General features: G+C 43.5%; 1 protein-coding gene across 2 annotated transcripts; it reads right to left on the minus strand.

The window, feature by feature from the left end:
- Nucleotides 1-21: 21 nt before the first annotated feature.
- SLC9A8 (solute carrier family 9 member A8) lies at nucleotides 22-20,825 on the minus strand. 2 transcript variants are annotated; one of them, XM_039563476.1, is made up of 16 exons: nucleotides 20,746-20,825; nucleotides 19,913-20,091; nucleotides 19,517-19,597; nucleotides 15,398-15,456; nucleotides 12,796-12,879; nucleotides 11,746-11,847; nucleotides 10,886-10,920; nucleotides 10,170-10,313; nucleotides 8,809-8,947; nucleotides 7,528-7,633; nucleotides 7,252-7,368; nucleotides 6,430-6,512; nucleotides 4,596-4,707; nucleotides 3,939-4,159; nucleotides 2,743-2,889; nucleotides 22-1,503 (listed from the first exon to the last, which is right to left on the minus strand). In XM_039563476.1, exons 1-16 carry the CDS (start codon nucleotides 20,751-20,753, stop codon nucleotides 1,372-1,374), a joined length of 1,749 nt encoding a protein of 582 aa, XP_039419410.1. In that variant the 5' UTR covers nucleotides 20,754-20,825; the 3' UTR covers nucleotides 22-1,371. The 2 variants fall into 2 exon arrangements, with proteins under 2 accessions (XP_039419410.1, XP_019140007.2); XM_019284462.2 differs by lacking the exon at nucleotides 20,746-20,825 and adding an exon at nucleotides 20,175-20,413.
- Between the last annotated feature and the right edge of the window lie 1,449 nt (nucleotides 20,826-22,274).

Here is a 22,274-nt window from a genome sequence, read left to right on the forward strand (position 1 = left end):
AAAAATTGCTCAGACAGCAGGTTCAGGATTTCTAAATACATTCTTCAACTTTTATTCTCCCACTAGGTAAGCAGTGGATTAAAAATCTCAGTAGCAAAACCAGACCCAAACTAAGTCTCACGCCTTCAGAAACAAACGTGCATTTGCATGTCAGATGTAATTCACATCCCGACAGTGGATATGCAAATGACCAAGGAGGAATTTGCAGTGGGAGCAAAGTGCTGTGTGTGTCACCATGGCAAATGTGCAACAAACACAAGTTCAGGTGTTGGCAACGCTGAGCAAACACTGGGCCATGGAGAACAAATGCAGTGATACCACGGATTCTGAAACAGTGTAAGCAGAAGAGAAAAATGGGACAGCTTAATGGAAGCTGTTTGGCACTTCCAGCAGAGGCTGCTTCAGCCACGTGCAATATTAATCTTTCTGTACCTGGATTAGCTTTTGTGGCTCTTTTTCCTCATGTACACGTCGCTTTTGCTTCCACTGAAGCTTAAAACTTCCACTGGTGAATTCTGGAGCGTTAGGGACACTTCATAAATTAGCCAAAATAGAAGCTGCTCTTTTCTAAGATTTGAAGCCAAAGTGCCGGCAAAGAGCAACTGCCAATTACAGAAATCCAAATGCAACTGGCTTTAGCCAAAGAAAATAAACTAGAATTTCAAATGCAGTTCTGTGCTGTCACAGGCCCCCACTCCCCCAAAACCATGCCATAATCAGTACTATGGATTAGATCCCTTAGTATAAAAACCAAAAAATCCCATAAAACAGAAATCAAGAATTTCTTAAGTGACAAAACTTATGTTTTCAGAGGTGATTTTCAGATGTGCAACATCTGCTCTTGTCAAGGTATGGATCTTTTCTGGGTTCAAAATGTGCAAATCCCATAAATTATAGGTTTCTTCCAGTCAGATTCCCTCACTAGTGCTGAAACAAATTCACAGTATAAACTGTCAAGACTCTTCATGCTGTGAAGGAATATACTTTTATATACATATATAAAAGGTAAAGTGCAATTTGTTCTGTTTTGCAGAGCCACACAGAGGCCCTGCACTGCAGCGTGTGGTCACAGCAGGTTTTGGGATGAGAAGAAGCCCCCCCATTAACAATGTCATCATTTCATGGCAGATGGTTCTGCTTTTCAACAGACTGCATGGAATTGCTATGCAGTGAAGTCCGAACAAAAGGTTCTTCCCTCAGGCTGTCCAGTGTCTGACCCTTGTGGGTTTCCCTTCCTGAACAGTAACAGCAGAGCTGTGGGTTTTACCTAAACAAGGAGCACACGACACGTCTGAAATGTGAACATTCACCCTTGGATTGCAGCTCCCGTGCAGTCGGGCCCTGGGCCCCTCAGCGAGGCCCCGGTGGAGCTCAGTGCGCTCCCGCCCCGCTCTGCTGCAGCAGCTCCTGCTCGTCGTCCTCGGAGCCCGAGGGGCCCTGGCGCACCTCCTCGTACCACTTGTTGGTCAGGGTCTTCATCTGGATGCGCCCGTCGTGCAAGTCCTGGGGCAAAGGCAAACCAGGGCACTCTGTCACCTGCTGCAACACCCCTTCAGTGTCAGGGCAAAGCAGGACCACAGCTGGGCATATTCCTTAGGAAATAATCTGCTCCTGGTCTCTGAGCACACAAAGCCATTCTGTTTCCCACCAGAAAATATTTATCAAGTGCTCAGTCAGTAATTATTGCTACAGATGCCAGTTTTGATGATGGGTATTTTTACCTGTGTTCTCTAGACAGTCCTGCTCTGTGTGTTTCAACAATCCTAATGCTGTCTGGAGGCCCTGGCTTTGACTCTCCTCCTCATGTTCCCAGGGACACTGGGAAGCTTGTGGCCTGCTGCGGTGATTCACATGCTTATTCTTCCAGCCTTTGGCTGCAATCTGGATGGCAGCCTGTGCTTTTGGCTACCAACTACAAATCAGATGCTTACTTTGGTTTCTTGATTCCTTTCTGGTTTTGCAATAAATTACTTTAGTTTTTGTAGGAAAGTGCAGAAAGGGTACTTTTGAAAAATACAAAACAAGAGGAAAAACAGTACTTTTGAGCAGGCTAGGAAGATGGAATGTGCACTTACACAAAATTATCAGCTCCACAGCCAAAATGCTTCCATGGGAAATTGGAAAAACAGTGAATTCTGTGACTAAGGAGCCTCAGATTCCTGAAGCATGAGAGTGAAAAAGGCACAGTATTTATACCTCGGAGCCACTCATTGGTACGTTACACGTTCAGTCAGGTGTTGTTTTGCATTTACAGCCTCAGAGCTTTGGTACCCAGTGAGCAGCCTGTGAAGTGAAGGGTACAATGCTGGTGCCTATTTCCAAGATAGAAACTGCACTCTGCAGCAACATCACAGCTCCAGAAGTCACAGGACCACTGACAGTAAGAGGCAGGAACTGTATGTGACGGCACTTTAAAACCTCTGCCCGAGTGGCAGCAGCTTTTTCTAGCAGCAGCAGCAGCCAGTGACTCCTGATGCCATTCATGGTTCTCTGCACGATTAAAGGGAAGTTCAACAAATCCATACACCAAGTTTATCTGGGGTAGCTCTGAGATGCTCACTTAGTTCAACCTGCACTTTTACAAAGCAGCTGTTCATTACAGCTGCTCTATGCATGAGCAATACACAGATGTCCCACTGTCCCCACACAAGTTGTATGGCTGCATGATGAGCCCTGTGTGGTACTGAGGGCAACAACCAATTCAACCAGTTTCTCTTCTTCAAGAAAATGAGAAAGACTTACTTCTTGTGTGAGCCTTCTGGTGAAGAAAGGATTCAAATACTCAACATCCAGCCGCATAAACCCTTTGAGGTTCTGGCGTTTTATGTACTGGGCTTCATATTCCTCCTCTGTGAGCTCTGATAAATGCTCAGATTCTATAGTGTTTCCCTAGAAAAATCACAAATATTGGAATAACCCAAGAGAAGTGGCAGTCATCCCACCACCCTGCTTCAGCCCCTGCTCTGTGGTCTCCCTTATCACAACCAGTTGCCATGCTGGAACAATATGGAAATGATCCCCACCCCAGCCTTGCAGGGCTGGGGGCTGTATGAGTCTGTTCAGCCATCGAATCCCAGAGCCACCTCAAATGTTCCATGTTTTCTATTGTCACTACTGCTGAGAGCAGGTTTCTACTGTGCAGGTTTTCTCTTGTGAGCTGGACAATGCTTTCATCCAGCAAGCACCACTGCTGTCATTGTGCCACTGAAAACGAGCTGTGTGGAACACGCGCTGTCCCTGCACTCTTCCTGCACTTCCTTGTGTGGACAGTTCAAGGTAATTCTAAAGACTACAGTCGACCTCATGCAAAGAGAAAATGATCTTAAGATCCTAGAGAACAATACTCTGTATATACTCTTCAATGGTTTAGGGAAAAACAGGCAAAAAATGTCCTGTGATACTTCATATTCTCCAGTCTTTTGCACAAGCGGTTCCAGAGTGGCTGTTGGCTTTGTCAGATCTCTTGCTTTGCCAGAAATTGCTTCAAAATAAAGTCCAGTCAGAGGGGGCTGTTGTTACCACCTTCTCATGGCCTTTGACTTTTTCAAAATGATTTCCACCTGCCTTTTATGATTAACTTCTGTCTCACACTATACCAACTACTTTCTCTCAGTATATGACTCAATCCTCTATCATCTTCTTTATGCTTTTGCAGGGGTTACTTTAATTCCCATAGATCAATTTATAATAGGATCGAATTAAGAGACTATTTCTCCTCCCCTTGTCCAAACACATATTTTGAGTAAACACTACCAAACTCTGTCTTTGGGATATTTTGAAATTATATTGCTTGGCTTTTTCCTACTACATTGGTTTTTTCTACTGCCTTCATCTAACATTTTAGTAAAAAATTATGTACTAGTCCTGAAAAATGTTTAACCTGAAAAAAACTCCCCACCAAACCCCAGTGATCCTCTGAAGGAAAACCCCAAACAAACCATCTTCTCTGTCTTGCTAAGATTAACGTCCTTCTTGTTCCTCTTGCGTGGTTTGGAGTCCTCGATGTCCACGAGCCTGATGAGGGGCATGGTTCCCCCTCCCAGCAGCAGGATGGTGAAGAGCACGATGATGATGGTCGTGGTGCCGATGAGCTGCCGCTTCTCGATGGGCTCCAGGCCCAAGTGGAGGCTGAGGGCATAGGGAATGGCACCACGTAATCCTCAGGGAGAGAACAGGGCAGCAAGGGAGAGTCAATCAACAGCGACACCGGTCCTGAGCACCCGGAGAACTCTACAGCAATTCACCACCTTCAAAAGGTTTTTTACAGACCTATGGCATACCCATTATCTATCACTTGGTTACCACCCTAAAACAAGTCTGAGCACTTCAGACACTCTTGTTCAAGCCGTGAAGCTGTTAGGCCTAGAGAGACAAGCAGCCTCTATGTAGAAAAGCTTTCATGGGGCTTGCCAGAGCAAAGTCCTCCAGTGCAAAGGGGAAAGATAACATTTCTGTTGCACTTGGGTTTCGGAATAGTGCAAATGTTCAGTTGAGTTTGCTCAACCAATGAAAAACCAGTTCCTCCTAGAGTGGGCCACACAATGGAAAAGATAAAACATTTTTTCTGGTTTTCAGTATTTTGAGCTTTAACTTACCACTAAACCACATGATAAACATCATTTTGGGAGTGATTTTATGATCACGGAAAAAGTTGAGTAAGTAGGAAAGCGGAAAAATATTCACTGCTCTACCAAACAGAACCAGCACCTGAAAAACAGAAATAAAAGCAAAAGACCATTTGATGTGTTACATCCATGAGGCCCCAGTTGCAGCTGGTTTTACATGGGAAGGGGAATATGCTCTTTTTGCTCACAGGAAGGTGTGCTGCTCCATAAACAGAGAGAAACCCCTCAGCACAGGGCATTGCGGAATTTTACTCTTGAAACATTTTGTCTGCTTAACTGGAACTAAATCAGACTTGTCACTGATGGAGACCAGGCTGCTTTATTTATAATAAATAAATGGAACGCAGGAGGCATTCCAGGGAGACTAAGAATTACTTTAGGTAAAAGTACTCCTCAGTTCAGCCAGTTCAGCTCCTTTAATCATTCCCTTGGCACAGCAGCCAAGAGGCAGTAAGGTATTTCTATTGTCTCCCTGTGGCCCAGTTGCTCAGAAAGGCCAGAAGCAAAACAAACAGCACATCAGGCTGTTTCTCAACATTTCCCTGGGTATGGCAATAAAACATACCCCAAACTGAAACAACACTTTGAGAGCAGAAAATAAAAAAAAAGGACTATTGATTTAATGGTAAACAATTAACAAACACAGTGAAAACTTTAACTCAGAAAAAGGCAAGGTTTTCCCAGAGCATTCTTTTTAAGCTCCACTACAAACAGGCCTTGATAAGGTAAATATCCTACAATTAGTCAGCAGGATCCTTGAAGGGCTGTGCTGTTTTCCTTTATGAATCACCCCAAAATTACACAATTTGCATTACACTTGAGAGGGCATTGCTACACAGATGGAAATGTCACACCTTAGATACATATTAGATAGAGAAGTTGGGTGTAATGCAGGCAGAGCAGTTCCCTGTGCTGATATCCCTATCAGGAAGCTGTAGATAACAATTCTTCCCTTGAACCATGCATTAAATGGGTCAGTGTACATTATTGTACACAACTGGAAATGGATCCACATTGCCCTCACTGGACTCTGCAAAAGGGAACATACTTTTCATGCTGATATTAAGCCATTACAATGGCAACAGGTGGAGGCAACGCCCACGTGAAACGTAACTCTCAGTGTCACTGCACTAAGCTGCGCTGAAATGGGGAGAAAGACAAAGAATTAGGAAAGGAGTCAGAGAATGAACACGTTGAAGAAGGCCTGAGTAAGGACTTCCTCTGAAGAACTCAGAGAGATGAAGTCATGCATGGACTAAATTGGTTAATATAAACAGACTGCAACAATATATGAGAAAGAAAGACTCAAAAGCTGCAGTGCTGGGAGACGAAGGAGCAGAGTTTGATACTGGTTTGCACTGGAGTTGCTATGAACTGCCCATTCAAACAGATCATTTGTGTGGGAACCCAAAGACAGGTAAAAACTCATGATTGTTTTCTGGTAAAATAACCAGAATGGTTATGGATAATAATCTCAACATCTTTTGAGATTTCTAATAGTGTCAAAACAAGCAAGGTTCTTTTCATTGTTTTTACTTATCTTATACAGAAGGGTTTCAAAATACCAGCTGATGGGAATTTCAAAAGACTGATGTATTTGTACACCAAAGTGCTGAGACCAAGAAGAATAATTTCATGCTATTAGGGAGCATTAACTTTGTGCAATATACAAAAATACGGAAGTCTTTTTATAAAAACCTATAAATTGTAACAATTATTCTAAAATCTTTTAACTGTAAGGTGTTTCCCCCTTCCCCAATACCAAAAATGTATCTAAATGGCATGGAAGAAAGTAAATACCTACTATGCACCAGATGACAAAGGACATTTCAAACTTGTGAGGAAAACTAAAAATTGACAGGCCAAGAAATGCAAAAACACACGTTTCTGAAAAAGAGAAATCACATAGTAAATAAAGAATTCTAGAAAACCTTTTCTACTCCTATTATTAATTACTACATACAGTACATGAAAAGGCATTTCCTGACCAAACCCTGCAGAGCTGCTGGTGCTCAGGTAAGGAGTGGTTCAGTTTGCAGCAAAGCCACTCCCTGATCACGCTGCACCCTCCTGCAAACAATGCAGAATTCATTCATGGCAGCCCCCGGAAATCTGGGACATATTTGTAATACAGGAACATGTCATTTCTTCAAAGGTTTGGTTTTGAAAAGGAACTGGAAAGGCTCTAGGACTCTGAGCTGCTTGTACCACTACTTCCAAAAACTTCTCCATATGTGAAGTTACTGTTTTTGCAAGTAGATTTTTATATTAAAAAAAAAAACAAAAAGAAAAAACCAAAACACTCAACCCTCATCTACTAGAACTAAAAACAGACCAGAGGAATACACGAGTCATAGATCTCTATTTGGTCATCAATCTCATGGCAAATCTTAGCAGGAGCCTGCAGGATGGGAGAGAGATTTACTGTATGTTTTATCCAGTGTGGCAGGAAAGGTGACTTTTGAGTGCCTTCCAGCCTCCACTCTCTTCTCTTAAAGACAAGCACCATTGACACACAAATGCCTGGATGCAAATTCACATCTCTGCTGCTCTCAACAGAATGACCGTTCCATGCAAACTAAATTTTAAACTGTTAATACCAGATTTAATAGCAGGCAGCACCTACCACACATGAAAGCAACAGTTCTGAGTGTCTGCTGCATCAGGATCTGTGTCACCGGGGACAGGTTGTGGTGTGTGTAGTGAGACATCACGATGCCAGAGAACAGGATTGCCATGATACCTGTGGGCAAGAATGTGGCAGTCAGCAGAAGACTCTGCAAGGATTTACTGCTGAGACCCTCCAGAGTCATCTTCTCACAAGGCAAAACTTGTTTATACAGCAGTATATAAATATTTTAACATATCAAACAGTGTGGTCAGAACTCATTTTGCTACTCACCCGAGAGTGAGATACCTTCTGCAAGTCCATAAGGAAGGTAAGCAAAGATAATCATCATCCCAAATTCTAGGGAAGGTGTCTTCCTTAAATCAATGTGCTTTAGTACGTACACATGGAAACGTTATGGAAAAAGGAAATTAAGAAATAAATCAAAGAAATATTTTGATGTGTTCATTCCATTACAAAACAACTATTATACTTAATGTACTTCTCCTCTGAATAGCCAATAAAATCTACACATTGGCCTTGAGTTCAACTCAAGTATGGAAAGATTAGTAACTTCTTGTATGAGGAATGTTTCTTATAGAAGCTCCTGCTGGTAGAAGTCTATCAGAAGACAGAGCTAGAGACAAAAAATGATCTGTTACTGATGTGCCTCTACAATACTGATAACAACAGGTAAATCAAATACTTCTGAGGCACAAATAACTGCACAGGGCAATTAAGCTGCTTTTCTCTTTGACTTAGTATCATTTAGATACAAGTCGAAGAAGTGTTGAACATCTGTCTCCCTCTTTGGTTGTGATGTATGGAATAATTTAAAAGTTTCTTGAATTAGGCTGATGAACCAAGATGGGAAATATGTCTGTATTTAATCAAACATTCTATTCTTGTTGTTTACAAACAAAGTGTTTGGCAGCTGACATGAGCAACTGTTGAACAGCTCAGACCTCATAAACTGAAGTCAGAGCTAGCATTAAACAAGCCCAAAAAGTAACAAAGGTGTCTGGGCTACAGCAAACAGCCTTCCTGATCTCAGCAGAGGAGCTCCTGGGTTGTTTCGCAACCAACTCATGGAAGTGGAAGAGGCAAAATATAACCCAGGGTAAATCCAAACAGAACAGTGTCTGCATTCAGCTGCCTGCACATGATCCATAGGGACAAATGAGCTGGGCTGACTCAGAGGCCCTTGGGAAAAGCAGCTTTTTTTTCTTTTTAATTAACTGTTTTATGTATGTAAAAAAGCAGCCATATGCTTGCTAAAATGGATTGGTATTGAAATTGAATTAATATATTTTGAATTTACAAAACAATTACCATATCTTATAACACTCCAATGCACATAAGCTATTATACAACATGTCAGACCTTAATTATGTTCATAAAAATTTGATGCCACTTTTAATACACATCCATGCACACTAACATAAAAACAAAATAATGTCTAACAAGAAATACCCTCTAAGAAATGCTGGAGAAGACGAGAAAAAAAATACTATTAGAATGTTGCAGTTGTATACCAATGTATACATATATACCAACAAGATTAAAAAAGGATATTAATGCAGAAATAAGACCAGTAAGTGTGCCAAGTGCTGCAGAGCCAAAGAACATCTTGAGAAAGTATCCCAGTGCCTGTAGAAAGGTTTGCCATCCACTTACATCTGACATATTTTCTCTTGTCAAACCTTCTGCTGTGCTAGATACAATTAAAAGAGAAATAACAAGAAATGCTTATACATTCCAAGCCTGGATCCAAAAATATCAAACATCTTTTGAGCATAACAACAAAAAAGACTCCCATTTCTTTGTTGCTACCACTCTTAAAAGGCTTTTACTGTGATATATATAACAAGAGGAATGTCAAAAGATGTTAAATCAAGCCTTAGTGTAATCCCCAAAGGGAAACCTAATTCTGCTAAAAATCCAGCATTGCTCCTCTGAAGAATCCCAGAATGGCGTAAATAGGCTATGGTGATGCCTATTTCAAAACAATGTTCAAACTTTGAAAAGGAAACACATTTTACAGCGGTAAAAACTCATGTGATCCTCTGAGAAGAACAAATGAACAGGAAGAACTCTCATCAAATATTTAGGTGTGGATGAGAGACAAGAAGGTCACTGAAAGAAAACACAGCAGCTCTTAGGAGGAAATGGGAGAAACCTCTTTGAATTTCAGGAATGTATTTCATGGAAATTCTGTGCAAAGAAAACCAGTGTTCCTTTTGGCTGCTTTTAGCCTTCAGGGTCTTCCCTAAAAGCACCACAACTGTAGTAAAAGCAATTAGTTCATTAGAAAATTACTCTGGCTCCGCTGCCTGCTTGGTACAGCTGCTCCTTCTATACATTCAGTCACATCTATCAGCTTCAGCAATAACATGAAGATACATCTATCAATTTTTTACTCTTTCAGACCCAAAGAATTATCATGGGCAAAAGATAAGGATATTGGATGTTCCTCTTTCCCGTGGTAGCCCCAACATAAACATAACCCTATTGCATGGATGCTGGCCAGTGGGACCCTGGGCATAAGCCAATGGCACAGAGACTGAGCTGCTCTCTACAAGGTGAATATTTCTGTGCCAAGCCTGACAGGTGACATGTGGGGTTCCTGTCGTCAGGACCCTCAGATGGAAGGAGAGCTGATAAATGAATGGAATTAGAAAGCAATCAATTATCTGGGGCCAATGAGATAAGGCACTGAGGTAGCGGTAATGAGGCAACCATTTACTGTCCTCTGCCTATACAGTTCATGTTATGGACTGCTTTTTACACAGAAGCACCATACAAGATTCAGCTTTACACCAGAAATACATGATTTGTTCCAAATGGAGATGGAAGAATTACTGTATATCCAAAAAACTAACAGAAAACAAGGTAGTTACTGCTTCCATAAACATGTCTGGCTCCAATGCACTTACTTAGTCAGGACAATTGAGACTGCATCGTTGAGAATACTTTCTCCAAAAACCAACATGTTAAGCACAGGATCCACATTAAGGGCATTGAAAATGGCAATAGTAGCCACAGGGTCAACTGCAGATATTAAAGAGCCGAATGCAAAACTGGGAGAACACAAAAGAGGAAAGTAGATGAAAGAAAAATACCTACCTAGTAACTTACATGAACAACAGTAACAAAGCCCATTTAGGTTACAGTTTCCACACAGTGATAAGCTGTGCTCCCTTTCCAGTCATAAGAACTTGGCCATTAGCCAAGTTCTTGAAAAAATCTACATTACTGACACTGAGAAATTTATTCTGTCTTTTAAGAGAAGATTTGGACAGGGAAGTTATACCCTTATTACCTATATTAATAATACCAACTAATCCAAGTTTACAAATGTTAACGTTTGGTTAAAAATACCCAGTATCTGTCTAGAGAAATCACTGAGCACAGAACAGAATAGACTAGAACACAATAGAATGGAGTATAATCCAACACTATTTGGAAATAAGGGCGTAATAAATAGGATACAGAAGTGTTCCATCTATTTCTTAGTTTCATACACAATGTTGAATCTCAGCAATCTAAACACTAACCAAAAGAGGTGGCCAACTGCAGTGCATTTCCCACCTACAGCTATCCTAAAAGCAAGCTTCATTTCATATACTATACCATTTCCCCAAGAGCTTACCTGTCTGTCATGTTGAGTTTATAAATTACATCAGCCTGAAAGAATAGGTAGAACATAATCACAATCAACTGTGGTGTTCCGCTGTTCTTAAAAACCAAACTATTCATCAAATCCTGAGTTCATTATTAAGAAAAATCCACAGTAGTGATGTTATCCAGTTTAACACTGCCCACCAACAGTGATCTGCTGCTACAATTCTGGTCACCCAAGATCAGGGAACTAGGGCAGAGTCAGGTGAGTAGAGTAACTAAGACATGCAAAGGAAAATAAATCTGAGTGGCAAAGAGGAAAGCATAGAATGTTTAGCCTACCAGAATGAAGTCTGAGAGAAAAGACAAATATCTGTGTCTATATGTAATCAATGGGAAACACCAAATCACAGAAGCAAAAAAAATACTGAGAGAACAAACAAATTTAATATTGTAGAGTATAAGATGGCTCTAGAGAACAAAGGTTTTGGAACAGCCTTGCAACAGGAAGATTGCGGAAGTTACAAAAAAGTAAAACTCAATTCTTAATTGCTTTTCCCATGAAGCATGCTGTGTCACAGAGTCACAGAGCAGCTCAGGTTGGAGGGAACCACTGAGGGCACCTGCTCCACCCTGCCTGCTCTGCAGGGTCCCTGGAACACGGTACCCAGGACCATGTCCAGAGAGCTTTTGAGCATTTCCTGGGAAGGAGACCCCATGGCCTCTCCAGCAGTATCATGGAAGGGGTTGTATAACACTGCCCTTGTGAGAGCAGAGAACTGGACTTTGTGACACAGGAATTCACTTTCACTATACTTGTCAGCTCTTGAAAAATGGACTTTCAAATAACAAGCCAGATAAACTTAAGTGCTTCAAAGCAGTAGGTCTTACCCGGCCCAGGAAATAGATTCCTCCACCTACAATGAAAGCTGATATTGCAGTGCCAAATACTGAGAACAGAATGATGGAACCAATGTTCTGAAAAAAATTACCCTGGAACACAGTAATAAAATAAGTAAATTAGTAAAAATGACCTGAGGGAAAACTCCTGTTTGGGTTTGCATTTAATTAGATTCTAATTCACAACTGGGTTTCCGATTATAAAGGCTCATTAGTTTGGTTCCAGGTACCCCAGGACACACATCCACACCATCTGCCTAAAGAGACTGCTGCTCTCTCGAGGACAATGGCAATTCCCTCTGATTCCCAGGACTGATTCCCAGTCTGGGACCATAACAACAACCCAATCCTCAGGCAAACAGCTGGATATTTACCAGCACTTTGACATATTCGCCACCTAGCAAAAGTGTAAGTTAATCCCTCTGTTGGAGATAGGGCATGTGAAAAAGGCTTGTACACTTCCCAGTTGCTGCTCCATTCCTTGTGATTTGTATGAAAAGATCTCCAGTGTTGGTGCCAGCTCCTGGCATCACCATGGCCCCTGCTCCCTCCCTCTCCTGCAGCACAGCTGGAGCACAAAGGCTGCACACAGGAGCACCAAAGCCCCTCGGCCAGGATGAGTGCAGTGAGAAATGCCCATGGAAACACGGGCCCCCAGGCAAGGGGTCAGAACCCTTGCACACATTTTCTCCTTCTTTAGCTGTGGAGTGACCCCACCTTTCCCACTTCTGATCCTACTCCTTCCCACTTCTTCTCCTTCACACCAGCACTTGTACAGCTCTGGTGAGGTAAGAAACCTCTCCAGCCAAGGAAAACCTCGACTGTGCTGTACCCAACACCTTTCCAGCACTGTTATCAGCAACAAAGCTACACTCCCTGCACTCTGGGTTGAAGAGGCTTAAATTTTGCACTCTCAATTCCCTAATGATTAATATAATGGAATTTAATGCAATTATCGTAAGCTTCATGAACACAACTAAAAGCAGAATCTGTTCCAAACAAAACCTCAACATCCAAAATGAGTGTCTGGTAGGGACTGACCTTATGCAGTGAATATCCAGATTCAAATATAATAGGTGGAAGCAAAAGCAGAAAAAACATATTTGGACGAAACATTTCTTCTTCCTGCAAGAAAAAAAATCAATTTTAATTTCAGGGATATCATCATTATTGAAATAATACCAAGTCTTCCAAAAGAAAAGCTATTAAAAAAAATAGTGTTGCAAAATGAAAAATCTTTCTCCCTTCTTATCACGAAGTAGAAGACTGAAGAGCAGTAAACTATTCCAGGGTAGCTACTTCTATTGTTCTTTTGCAACCCAGTGATAGAAATGTAGGAGTTACTTATTTTAAATTACCGTCTCCAAAAAAGCTGCATAGAAAACAAGTTATTTATGGTAAAGAAAAATCTTCCTGTTTCCACAAAGAGTATTGCCACTTTATCTGAGTGTCTGGAAATCTGTAAGGACTGCCAAGGAACGGTGACCTCTCGGCCACTGTTTGAACAGAACAGGTTAGCTGGGACTAGGCAGGTTCACTGGAAAACTCATCACCTGACAAGAGGAAATCACATCATCAGCCCGTGCCCCTGCAGGTGACCAGGCTCAGGTGACACACCACCAGAGGGGTCTGAGGCTGCATTCTTCTCAGCAAATGTAATTTCTGCCTGAATTGAATGGTACTATTCTGATGGTTCCTTTTTGCCATCACAGTGATATAAATGGAACCCACCATGAGGTAAGAGGCTATTTTTTTGTGTCCTCAGTCCTTGGCACTTATCCCCTGGCTAACACTGCTCATGCTGTACCCCCAGCCTGGCACCCTGGTTTTTCTGCTGGCAGACTAAACACAGAAGGCAAATGAATCCCAGCTGAGGGGGCCAGTCTCTTTACCCACCTGTTTACTCCCTCCTGGTCCCCCCAGCACTGAACACGGTAGAGCTTGTCACCTCCGCAAGCACCGATTAACTTGTTTAAATCCAGGTTAAACAGCTGATGGACTGCTCTGTTCAAACACCAGCTTTCAAAACAGAGGTACTCATCTCTTTAAAGTCTCATTCCTGCCTGTACCAGTGATAATCATCTTAAAGGATTTGGGGGGCTTAGAAAACAAAACTCATTCTTTAGACTGAAATGCTCCAGTCCATGATTGTGCATTCGCAATCCTGTGAATCGATGGCTGACACTGCCTGCTTCTGTCAGCACAGTAACTGCACCAGAACAAAACCCACAGATCTGAGTCACTACACTTGTTAAAAGCCCCTGAAACCAGAGCTGGACAAGGAAGTGAGAACAATGGAAAGGAAGGACCGTGTTTGTGCTGCATGGAAACAGAGGAAAATAAAACACGAGGACTCTGATTATCAGCTGTGCTAGCCAAGAACCACCAGCAAGCACAAGGTCTCAGTGGTGAGCTTGAATGAACACTCAGCAAGGAGTGATCACTAGAAATTACATTACAAAATTTTTAGGGCACGGATATGATCCAAGATTTGCTTTGTACAGGGATATAGTCTGCAGTTAAATATTTTTTTTTTATCTTATCAGATAAACAAAAAGTATTTAATATATTTAGAACCATTTATAACCATGTAATAAAGTCCATAATTATTATTGATTAGAAAATCTCATATCTAAAATTACAACAGCCTACGTTAAAACCTAAGCTTTATTACAGTGAAAATAACTCAAATAAGCAAATTAACTATGTGGTATCTGTGGCCTTTCACCTTGGCTGACAACACAAGCAAGCACAGCTCCCCAGTGCCTCCCAAGATATGACCAACACTTCCCAAAAAACCCCCACATAATTCACCAGCTGTGATCAGTATTTCCTGTGTTTGGAGAACGAGTGCTCAAATCAGAGCACAAAGCTTTCTTTTTCCTTCTTACATACATGATCTTACTCAGATTATTTTATTTAATCAATAAGAAACTATTTTAATGCTGATGTTGTGACCATTTAACTGACTTTCAATTTTAAGTCAAATCCAGTTGACACAAATCAGGAATGAAAAAGCACTAACTACTGCAGCCCCCACTGTTTCTAATGACTTCATATGTAAAAATGAAATATTACAACATGGCTGTTGAGCTATGTAAGTGTTTAAACAAGTGTACACAGAACCAGTGTAGTTAGTTGACAAAAAAAGGAGTATAATATGTAGTTCAAAAGCTACATCAGGATGAAAATCTATGCATTTTAATGTATTTCAACTAAGGAGAAAAAAAAATCTTCCTTTAGGGCAATAACTGCCAAGAAATATAAAGCTGCAAGCTAGGATTAAAATTCACTACTCAGACCAAGATTTTCAGCTGGCTGATATAAATCCTGTTTAGAACTGGCAATTCAAATCACTGTGACTTCAATCAGTTCAGTGATCTAATAAACTGTTTGGTGCTATGAAACAAAAATCACAGTTTAAATGCTGCAAGATTTCAAATTAAAGCAGGAATAGTGAAGAGTTCATTGCTTTGATAATGTGGCTAAATGGTAGGAGACAAAATCCTTGCTTCACTGTAGACTTCAGCTCTTGCAGAAACTTCTGCTAGGACTTGCCCTCTAAAACATCAAGTATTACAAAGCCTTTTTCATAAGATTTAGGGATTTTTCTACAATTAAAAATTAATTGTTACAACTTTACCTTCCAGTTGGCCAGCTTTTGAGCCTCTATGATTTTTATAAAAGCTCCCATAAGGATACCTAGGAGAGAATAAGAAAACATTCTGAAATAGCCACAAAACACATCACTGTTTATCAGCTCTCCAAGTTTTAGAAGTGAAAACAAGGCAAAACAGAGTGCAGCAAGTCTTTCATTCCTAAACCATGAAAACACGGAGTAGTTTTGGGTTTAATACCCAAATATCCAATTTCCAACATGTTACATAATTCCAGAGCTTCCCTGCACAACAGATTGTCTCTTGGGATATCCCAACTCCAAACAGACCTACTGAGAGTGTGATGCTCACTGGTTCAGAAAGGTAACAGGCTTAACTACTCAAACCGCTTCTCATCTAAGCTGCACTCAAATAAAATTCCACCTTTCTTGCTGAAGAATCAGGAAGTTATAGTTAGGCATCTGTGCTTCATGTCATTTCAGTATTATTTGCAGTTGAAGCAGCTTAAATGAAATCAGTCTTCTCCACAGAAATGAATTTTGTTTGAATGAAATCATAGCACTTTCTGGCAATGAAGAAGGCAACAAACTCTGATCAGGGTGGAGACCCTGTCAGAACTATTTTCCAAATGAATTACACATTGTTTAAGTCATGTAGAAATAATCTGAATATAAAATAATTTTATCAAGGCTACTGCAAACTCAATGGTTAAAGATTATCGTACTCTTTCCTCCTATACATTTTCAAACATAAAGACATAAAACTGTAACAATATTTCTTCTGGAAGTCATGAAGATAACTCATGAACTGTCATTAGTTGTTTTCAAGTAGTTATAGGGAACTTGTCTTTAGTCAGATTTCAGATCTGTGTCTCTGCATAGTTGTGTTTTATTATTTACAGAATGGAGACTTTACAGTCAAACACTGGGACATAGAAGTCAAATACTCCAAATGAAAGGTACAAAGTGTCTGAGAAGCTTTAAGTATGCTTTCCTGTAACTCATGTTAAGCATGCTTTCCTTCAACTCATGAGACCTCCTCTCATGCTGTAGCTAACAAAAGCGTCTCACAAACAGAATCACATGGATTACTCCTGATGGATGTGTCACACACACAAAGCCATGAGGCCTAAGCCTTCTTTTATACAAAAATCTGTGAAGGCATCAGTCCCAGAGGGTAGAAATAATTGTTCCATGAAATAGTTTCTATGGAAAGGAAGGGGAAAACATTAATGAAGGAACATCAAAGGTCTGTTGTTCCTTGAAGGACAGAACACAGATACAGCCACTCACATGCCACATACATTTACAAACTACTCTTCCTTTATTACTAAATGAATGAACGCAGTTTTTGATCAGCTGGTTCTATTAAATCAGGCAGGTCCATTCTGTCAAGGGGCTAATTAGAAGGGTAAGTCTGTAAGACTTACTAATCTATACCTCATTTTTTGGAAAATTTTATAGGCATTTTCTTATTGCAACCAACCTTCATTTTTTCTGAGAACATGTTAAAACTCAGTAACAAATCAAAGAGAAAAAACATTTCTGGCAACTATTGTTACCAACGAAATTCCAGCAACTTATAAGGACGAGGATCAAAATCCAGCCTCAGAGAACGCACTCCCCCAGTCCAGCAGCAGAGACACACCCCCTAGAAACCATAAATCGGAAGCTTCCGAGCAGCTTAGACAATGGGAGGAAAAACATTTGTGAAAATCATACCCCTCTTCTCTGCTGCCACTTTTATTAGCCTTCAATGACTTCCTGAGAACATTTGCTTAATTTACAAGTCAAAACAGGACACACCTCACTTCTGGCACTGCTGGCAAAACTGGATACTTGAAACTCAAGCTGTGCTCTTGCAGCTGTGCAGAGCATTACCAGGACCAGAGGGTGACTGAGCAGCACTGAGCTGGCAACTCCAGTGATTATACAGGTGCTGAGTCCTGTCACCAGGGCTGAGAGTACTTTAAGTATGACTGAGTCTATAAACTAAATAAATAAGGCTGAAATGACACAGGACATCTGTTACCTGGGCTGCTCCTGGGTATAACACCCTGTTGACTCACAGGAATTGCATCTGCTGGTATCATGTCGCCTCACTGGGGGGACAGACTGCTGTGGTTCACCCCAAAACCCAACTGAGCAAGTTCCTGCACGGCCTCTAAACAGAACACAAGGGACACAGCCCTGCTCCTTCTGACCCACCCTGAGTAGCAGCGACAGCCCTGGCAAGAAGCTGTTTCTTGAACAGGATTTTGTTGGGGCTTACAGGAACACAGCACACACCAACACTAAATCCAACAGCTAAAACCCTTCTCCTGCAGCTGAGATGCCAATAACAAGAAACAGAAAGAGGAGAATGACTGTGCCTCTGCTGCTCTGCACAGCTCAGCAGGAAGAGGGACACAAGCTGGCTCAACACCTCTGCTCCACACTGCCCAGGATACATGGAATGATAGCAAAGAAAATCCAAAGCTATGCCAGCAAGAGCAATCACTATACTGCTGCATTTTATATTGGGGATTATGCTTAATTTAGATTAGCTATTTAACAGCCATGGTAACTAACCTGATTTGAAGCCAAATCAACACCCTGTACTTGGGCTTTTGTGCACAAAGGGGAAGGATACTGAAGGGATAGCAATGTCCTTTTGGCACCTTTCAGGACACTGGGAAATACGTTCACTAGACATCTCACCAGTCCACGGCAACAACGCAAGGAGGGACGGAAAGAGAAGTGTGTCAACAGTGAATCAAGCACTGTGTGGTTTCTGTGAGGATGACAAAGTGAGTCTGGATGAGCTGCAGCAGCTCGGACCCGTGTCATGTACAGAACCATAAAGGCACAAAAAAAAAGCCTGAAGGATGTTGCTGCTATAAAGATGAAGGGTGTGTGCAACACCCAGCACTAGGACAGGATCCTTACCCACCTGTTTGTTTTTCAGTTAAACAGAAACACTGAAACTCACATAGGGCTTTGCAAGTGAATGCTGCTTGAAGCTCCAAAACCTACTGTGTGAGAAACATGATGTGGTCTCCACCACACCCAGTTATCTACAAATCCAGGGAGTCACACTGCTGGAAAATATGCTTCTCTTTCTGCCAAGTAACAGCTCTAAGATTTTCTCGATCTAGCACCCAGGATGCAAGAAGATCCCTGTTTTCCAGAAAGCTTAAGTTACTGACAAGCACCAGAAAGCTCATTTGCTCCCATTGAGAAACTGTGTAAAAATACAGTTAAGAAATATGAGAGAAGGTACCAGCCTAGCCCAGGATAGTCAAAAATCTACCTGCTCAACCAGTAATACAGTCCTTTGAGCTGCATCCAGATTATAACTGAGCAGCTTTGTCTTCTTGTTGTAATTTTAGAACAACTGCCAGTGAAAGCATCACTAGCAAGAGAAGCAAAAATACCACAGAATCTTGAAGACAAGTCACAGCTGAAAAACTGGTGCTGGGAACACTCAGACCAGGTTCTTTAAACATTAGACAGCATGTAGAGAAAATAATGAATGTATTTGGCCTGATTTGCTCCTCATTTACACATTTATTAATCAGGAGCAACAGCATACAAATAAATTAAATTACCCTGACATAAAACTACAGGCTCAGGAATACTCCAGATTTAATCCAAATTAAGTAAGCACTTGATCTCCATGAAGATTGACACTTTTATGGCTCAACCCATAGGAAGAGCTCTTGTCTTGGTACTACTGGGATAGTTAAGGCGAGTTTTCAGGACAGTTGCAGTCCCCAGCTACATTAAAATCCCACACTCAGACACAATTCTACCAACACCAATATAAACACATGTACCACTTCAAAGGGAAGGCCAGAGCCTCAGAACCAGGGAGTGCTGCACATCTTGTCCCACCCTTAGGATGCAAACTAGAGGAAGATGCCAAACTACTCAGGTAGTGACATCCCTATAGGTGTCATTTTTCTGGGCCAGTCTCTGCATGTATGCTCATTTCTTTATTCCTTCAATCAATTTAACTCTGTTAATTAGTTGTTTTCTTCACTGCATCTGGTTTGCTGCATCTTTCTAGTGATGGCTAACACACAACAGAGCATTATCTCCAGTGCATACTACTGACAGTCCCTGGATTAACACAAATCCAACAAAAATGTCATGGCTACTCACCTAAAGAAACAACAGCCACACTCTCTGGTAAAAAATGAAGGCGGTATTCTATCAGTAAATGCACCAATATGATGCAAATGGCTGTGAAGGGAAAAAAATGGAGATTCAAAAGTGTTAGAAAATAATAAAATATACTTTTCAGTAGTATTTTTAGAATACACAAGCAAACTTCTCCTAATGATTTAGTAGACTTCGCTTTGGCAATAAACCAAGAAGCACCAGTCAAAGCAGTAGCTCCCACCACCATAAATGTTCTAAATCCCTGTGCCTGTGCAAAATCCCACTTCACAGAGAGAACCAGAGGAGAAATAAACCGCTATGATTTTGAGCTGGCCTATGTCCTCAGACACAGAGTACAATTAACAGAGATTAACAGACTTTCAGTTCATCATTCACCTATAACAAGAAGACTAAAAAAAATCGTCATGCCACTAGACTGTTCCTCTTGCTGTGCCTGGACTCCAGTCTGAACTGGAAGGATGGGTTTGGGAGGTGTAGGTGCCACCAACTTGGTAGTAGCAGCCAGCATAGTGTGGAGGGTGGCATTGATGACTTCATGGGTGGCATTTGAAGACCTGTCAGGATAATATAATATGTGATTATACTGGATGGGAGCAGCATGATAAAGCCTACTACAGATATGCACACATCAACCAACCACCAGATCATGCTGAACTCGTAATGGTGACCAACTCGTTACGGTCGTTTTTTAAACGCAGTCTCTGACTAGACAAATACTGGAAGTTCACGTTCATGGAGCGGATTACTGCTGAGTGGCTTCACGCACTGCAGACACCCAACACGCTGCAGCGCAGCCTGGGACGCACCGAAAGTCTGGCGCCGAGGGCACGACCGGCCCCCGCAGCGTGTGCGCACCAACAAACCCGCGGCCAGCGCCCCGCCGCGCCTCAGCGCCCGGAGCCCTCAGCGCCCGGAGCCTCGGCACCGCGGGGGCCGCTCGGGGCCGGCCGCACCGCGAGCCGCTGCTGCGGGGAGAGGCACCCCCGGCAGGAACGGCACAGCACAGCACGGCCCGGCCGTGCCCCGCAGCAGGACCGATACCGGCACGGCCCGGCCCGGCCCGGCCCGGCCCGGCACGACACGGCCCGGCCCGGCCCGGCACGGCACGGCACGACACGACACGGCCCGGCCCGGCCCGGCCCGGCCCGGCACGACACGGCACGGCCGTGCCCCGCAGCCCCGGGCCGCCCCCTCCGCCGCGCACTCACTCCGCCATCTTGCCGGGCTCAGCCTCCCGCGGCGCCCCGCGCGCCGCCGCTTCCGGCGCTCCGGCGGGCACGTCCGGCCGCGCGCGACCGGGGCGTCACGTGACAGCGGGGCCGTGGCGCGCGCGCGGGGCACGTCACGGTTCCCGCGCTGCGCGCGGGGCGGTGGCGCGTGGGGCGCCCCCTCTCGGCAGGGGCAGCGACTGCACCGCCGCCATCGCTCCCCGTGCCCAGAGCCGCCATCGCTCCCTGTCCTCAGAGCCGCCATCGCTCCCCGTCCCTCAGAGCCGCCATCGCTCCCTGTCCTCAGAGCCGCCATCGCTCCCCGTGCCCTGAGCCGCCATCGCTCCCCGCCCTCAGAGCCGCCATCGCTCCCCGTCCTCAGAGCCGCCATCGCTCCCTGTCCCTCAGAGCCGCCATCGCTCCCCGCCCTCAGAGCCGCCATCGCTCCCCGTCCTCAGAGCCGCCATCGCTCCCTGTCCTCAGAGCCGCCATCGCTCCCCGCCCTCAGAGCCGCCATCGCTCCCCATCCCTCAGAGCCGCCATCGCTCCCCGTGCCCAGAGCCGCCATCGCTCCCCGTCCCTCAGAGCCGCCATCGCTCCCTGTCCTCAGAGCCGCCATCGCTCCCCGTGCCCAGAGCCGCCATCGCTCCCTGTCCTCAGAGCCGCCATCGCTCCCTGTCCCTCAGAGCCGCCATCGCTCCCCGTCCCTCAGAGCCGCCATCGCTCCCTGTCCTCAGAGCCGCCATCGCTCCCTGTCCCTCAGAGCCGCCATCGCTCCCCATCCCTCAGAGCCGCCATCGCTCCCTGTCCCTCAGAGCCGCCATCGCTCCTTGTCTCTCAGAGGTGCCATTGAGGTCATGGTGGCACAGGGCTGTTTCCAAGGCTGCTCTGGACACCTGGGTATAAAGCCTGCAAAAGTGTGCTGAGGCATCACATCAGGCCTACTCTGTGACGCCTCAATGCAGGAAGTGGATCCTGACTTTTCAAATTAGACATGTTCACCTGCAGCTCCCATAACCCTTCTCACTGGCTGAGCAGACCTGAGCAAGGGCACAGCTGCTCCATGGCCCTCACCACCCAGCCACAGCCTGGCCTTATAGCAAGAACAAAGCATCAGATGAGTCCCATTGAGCTGAATCAGAAGGCCACTGCCTCAAAACCAGTGTAAAAATGCACTTGAATTAAAATATAAGTGAGTAAGTAATTAGCGATTTTAATCAGCAAATTAAAATAAAGTTTAGATCAGCTTTATCTGGTCTAAGTTCAAATGCCCTCCTGGCCCAGGCAGCTGCTGGGGTTGGGTCTCTGAAGCCTCCTGTGCATCCTGGAAAATGAGGCTAATTAGCACCTTTCAGTTTACAAAGCCAGTTGAGGACATCCATCCATCCAGTCTGTGCAAGTTTGAGATGCTGGGATGACAGGGACATAGGACAGTGTATAACAGCATCACACGCATTTCTGTTCATTTCTGGTTTTACTAGTTCCGGAAATAAAAGGGGAGTTGTACCAACACACATATTGATTTGAAT

This window comes from Corvus cornix, chromosome 20 (assembly GCF_000738735.6).
Source record: "Corvus cornix cornix isolate S_Up_H32 chromosome 20, ASM73873v5, whole genome shotgun sequence".
Classification (NCBI taxonomy): domain Eukaryota; kingdom Metazoa; phylum Chordata; class Aves; order Passeriformes; family Corvidae; genus Corvus; species Corvus cornix.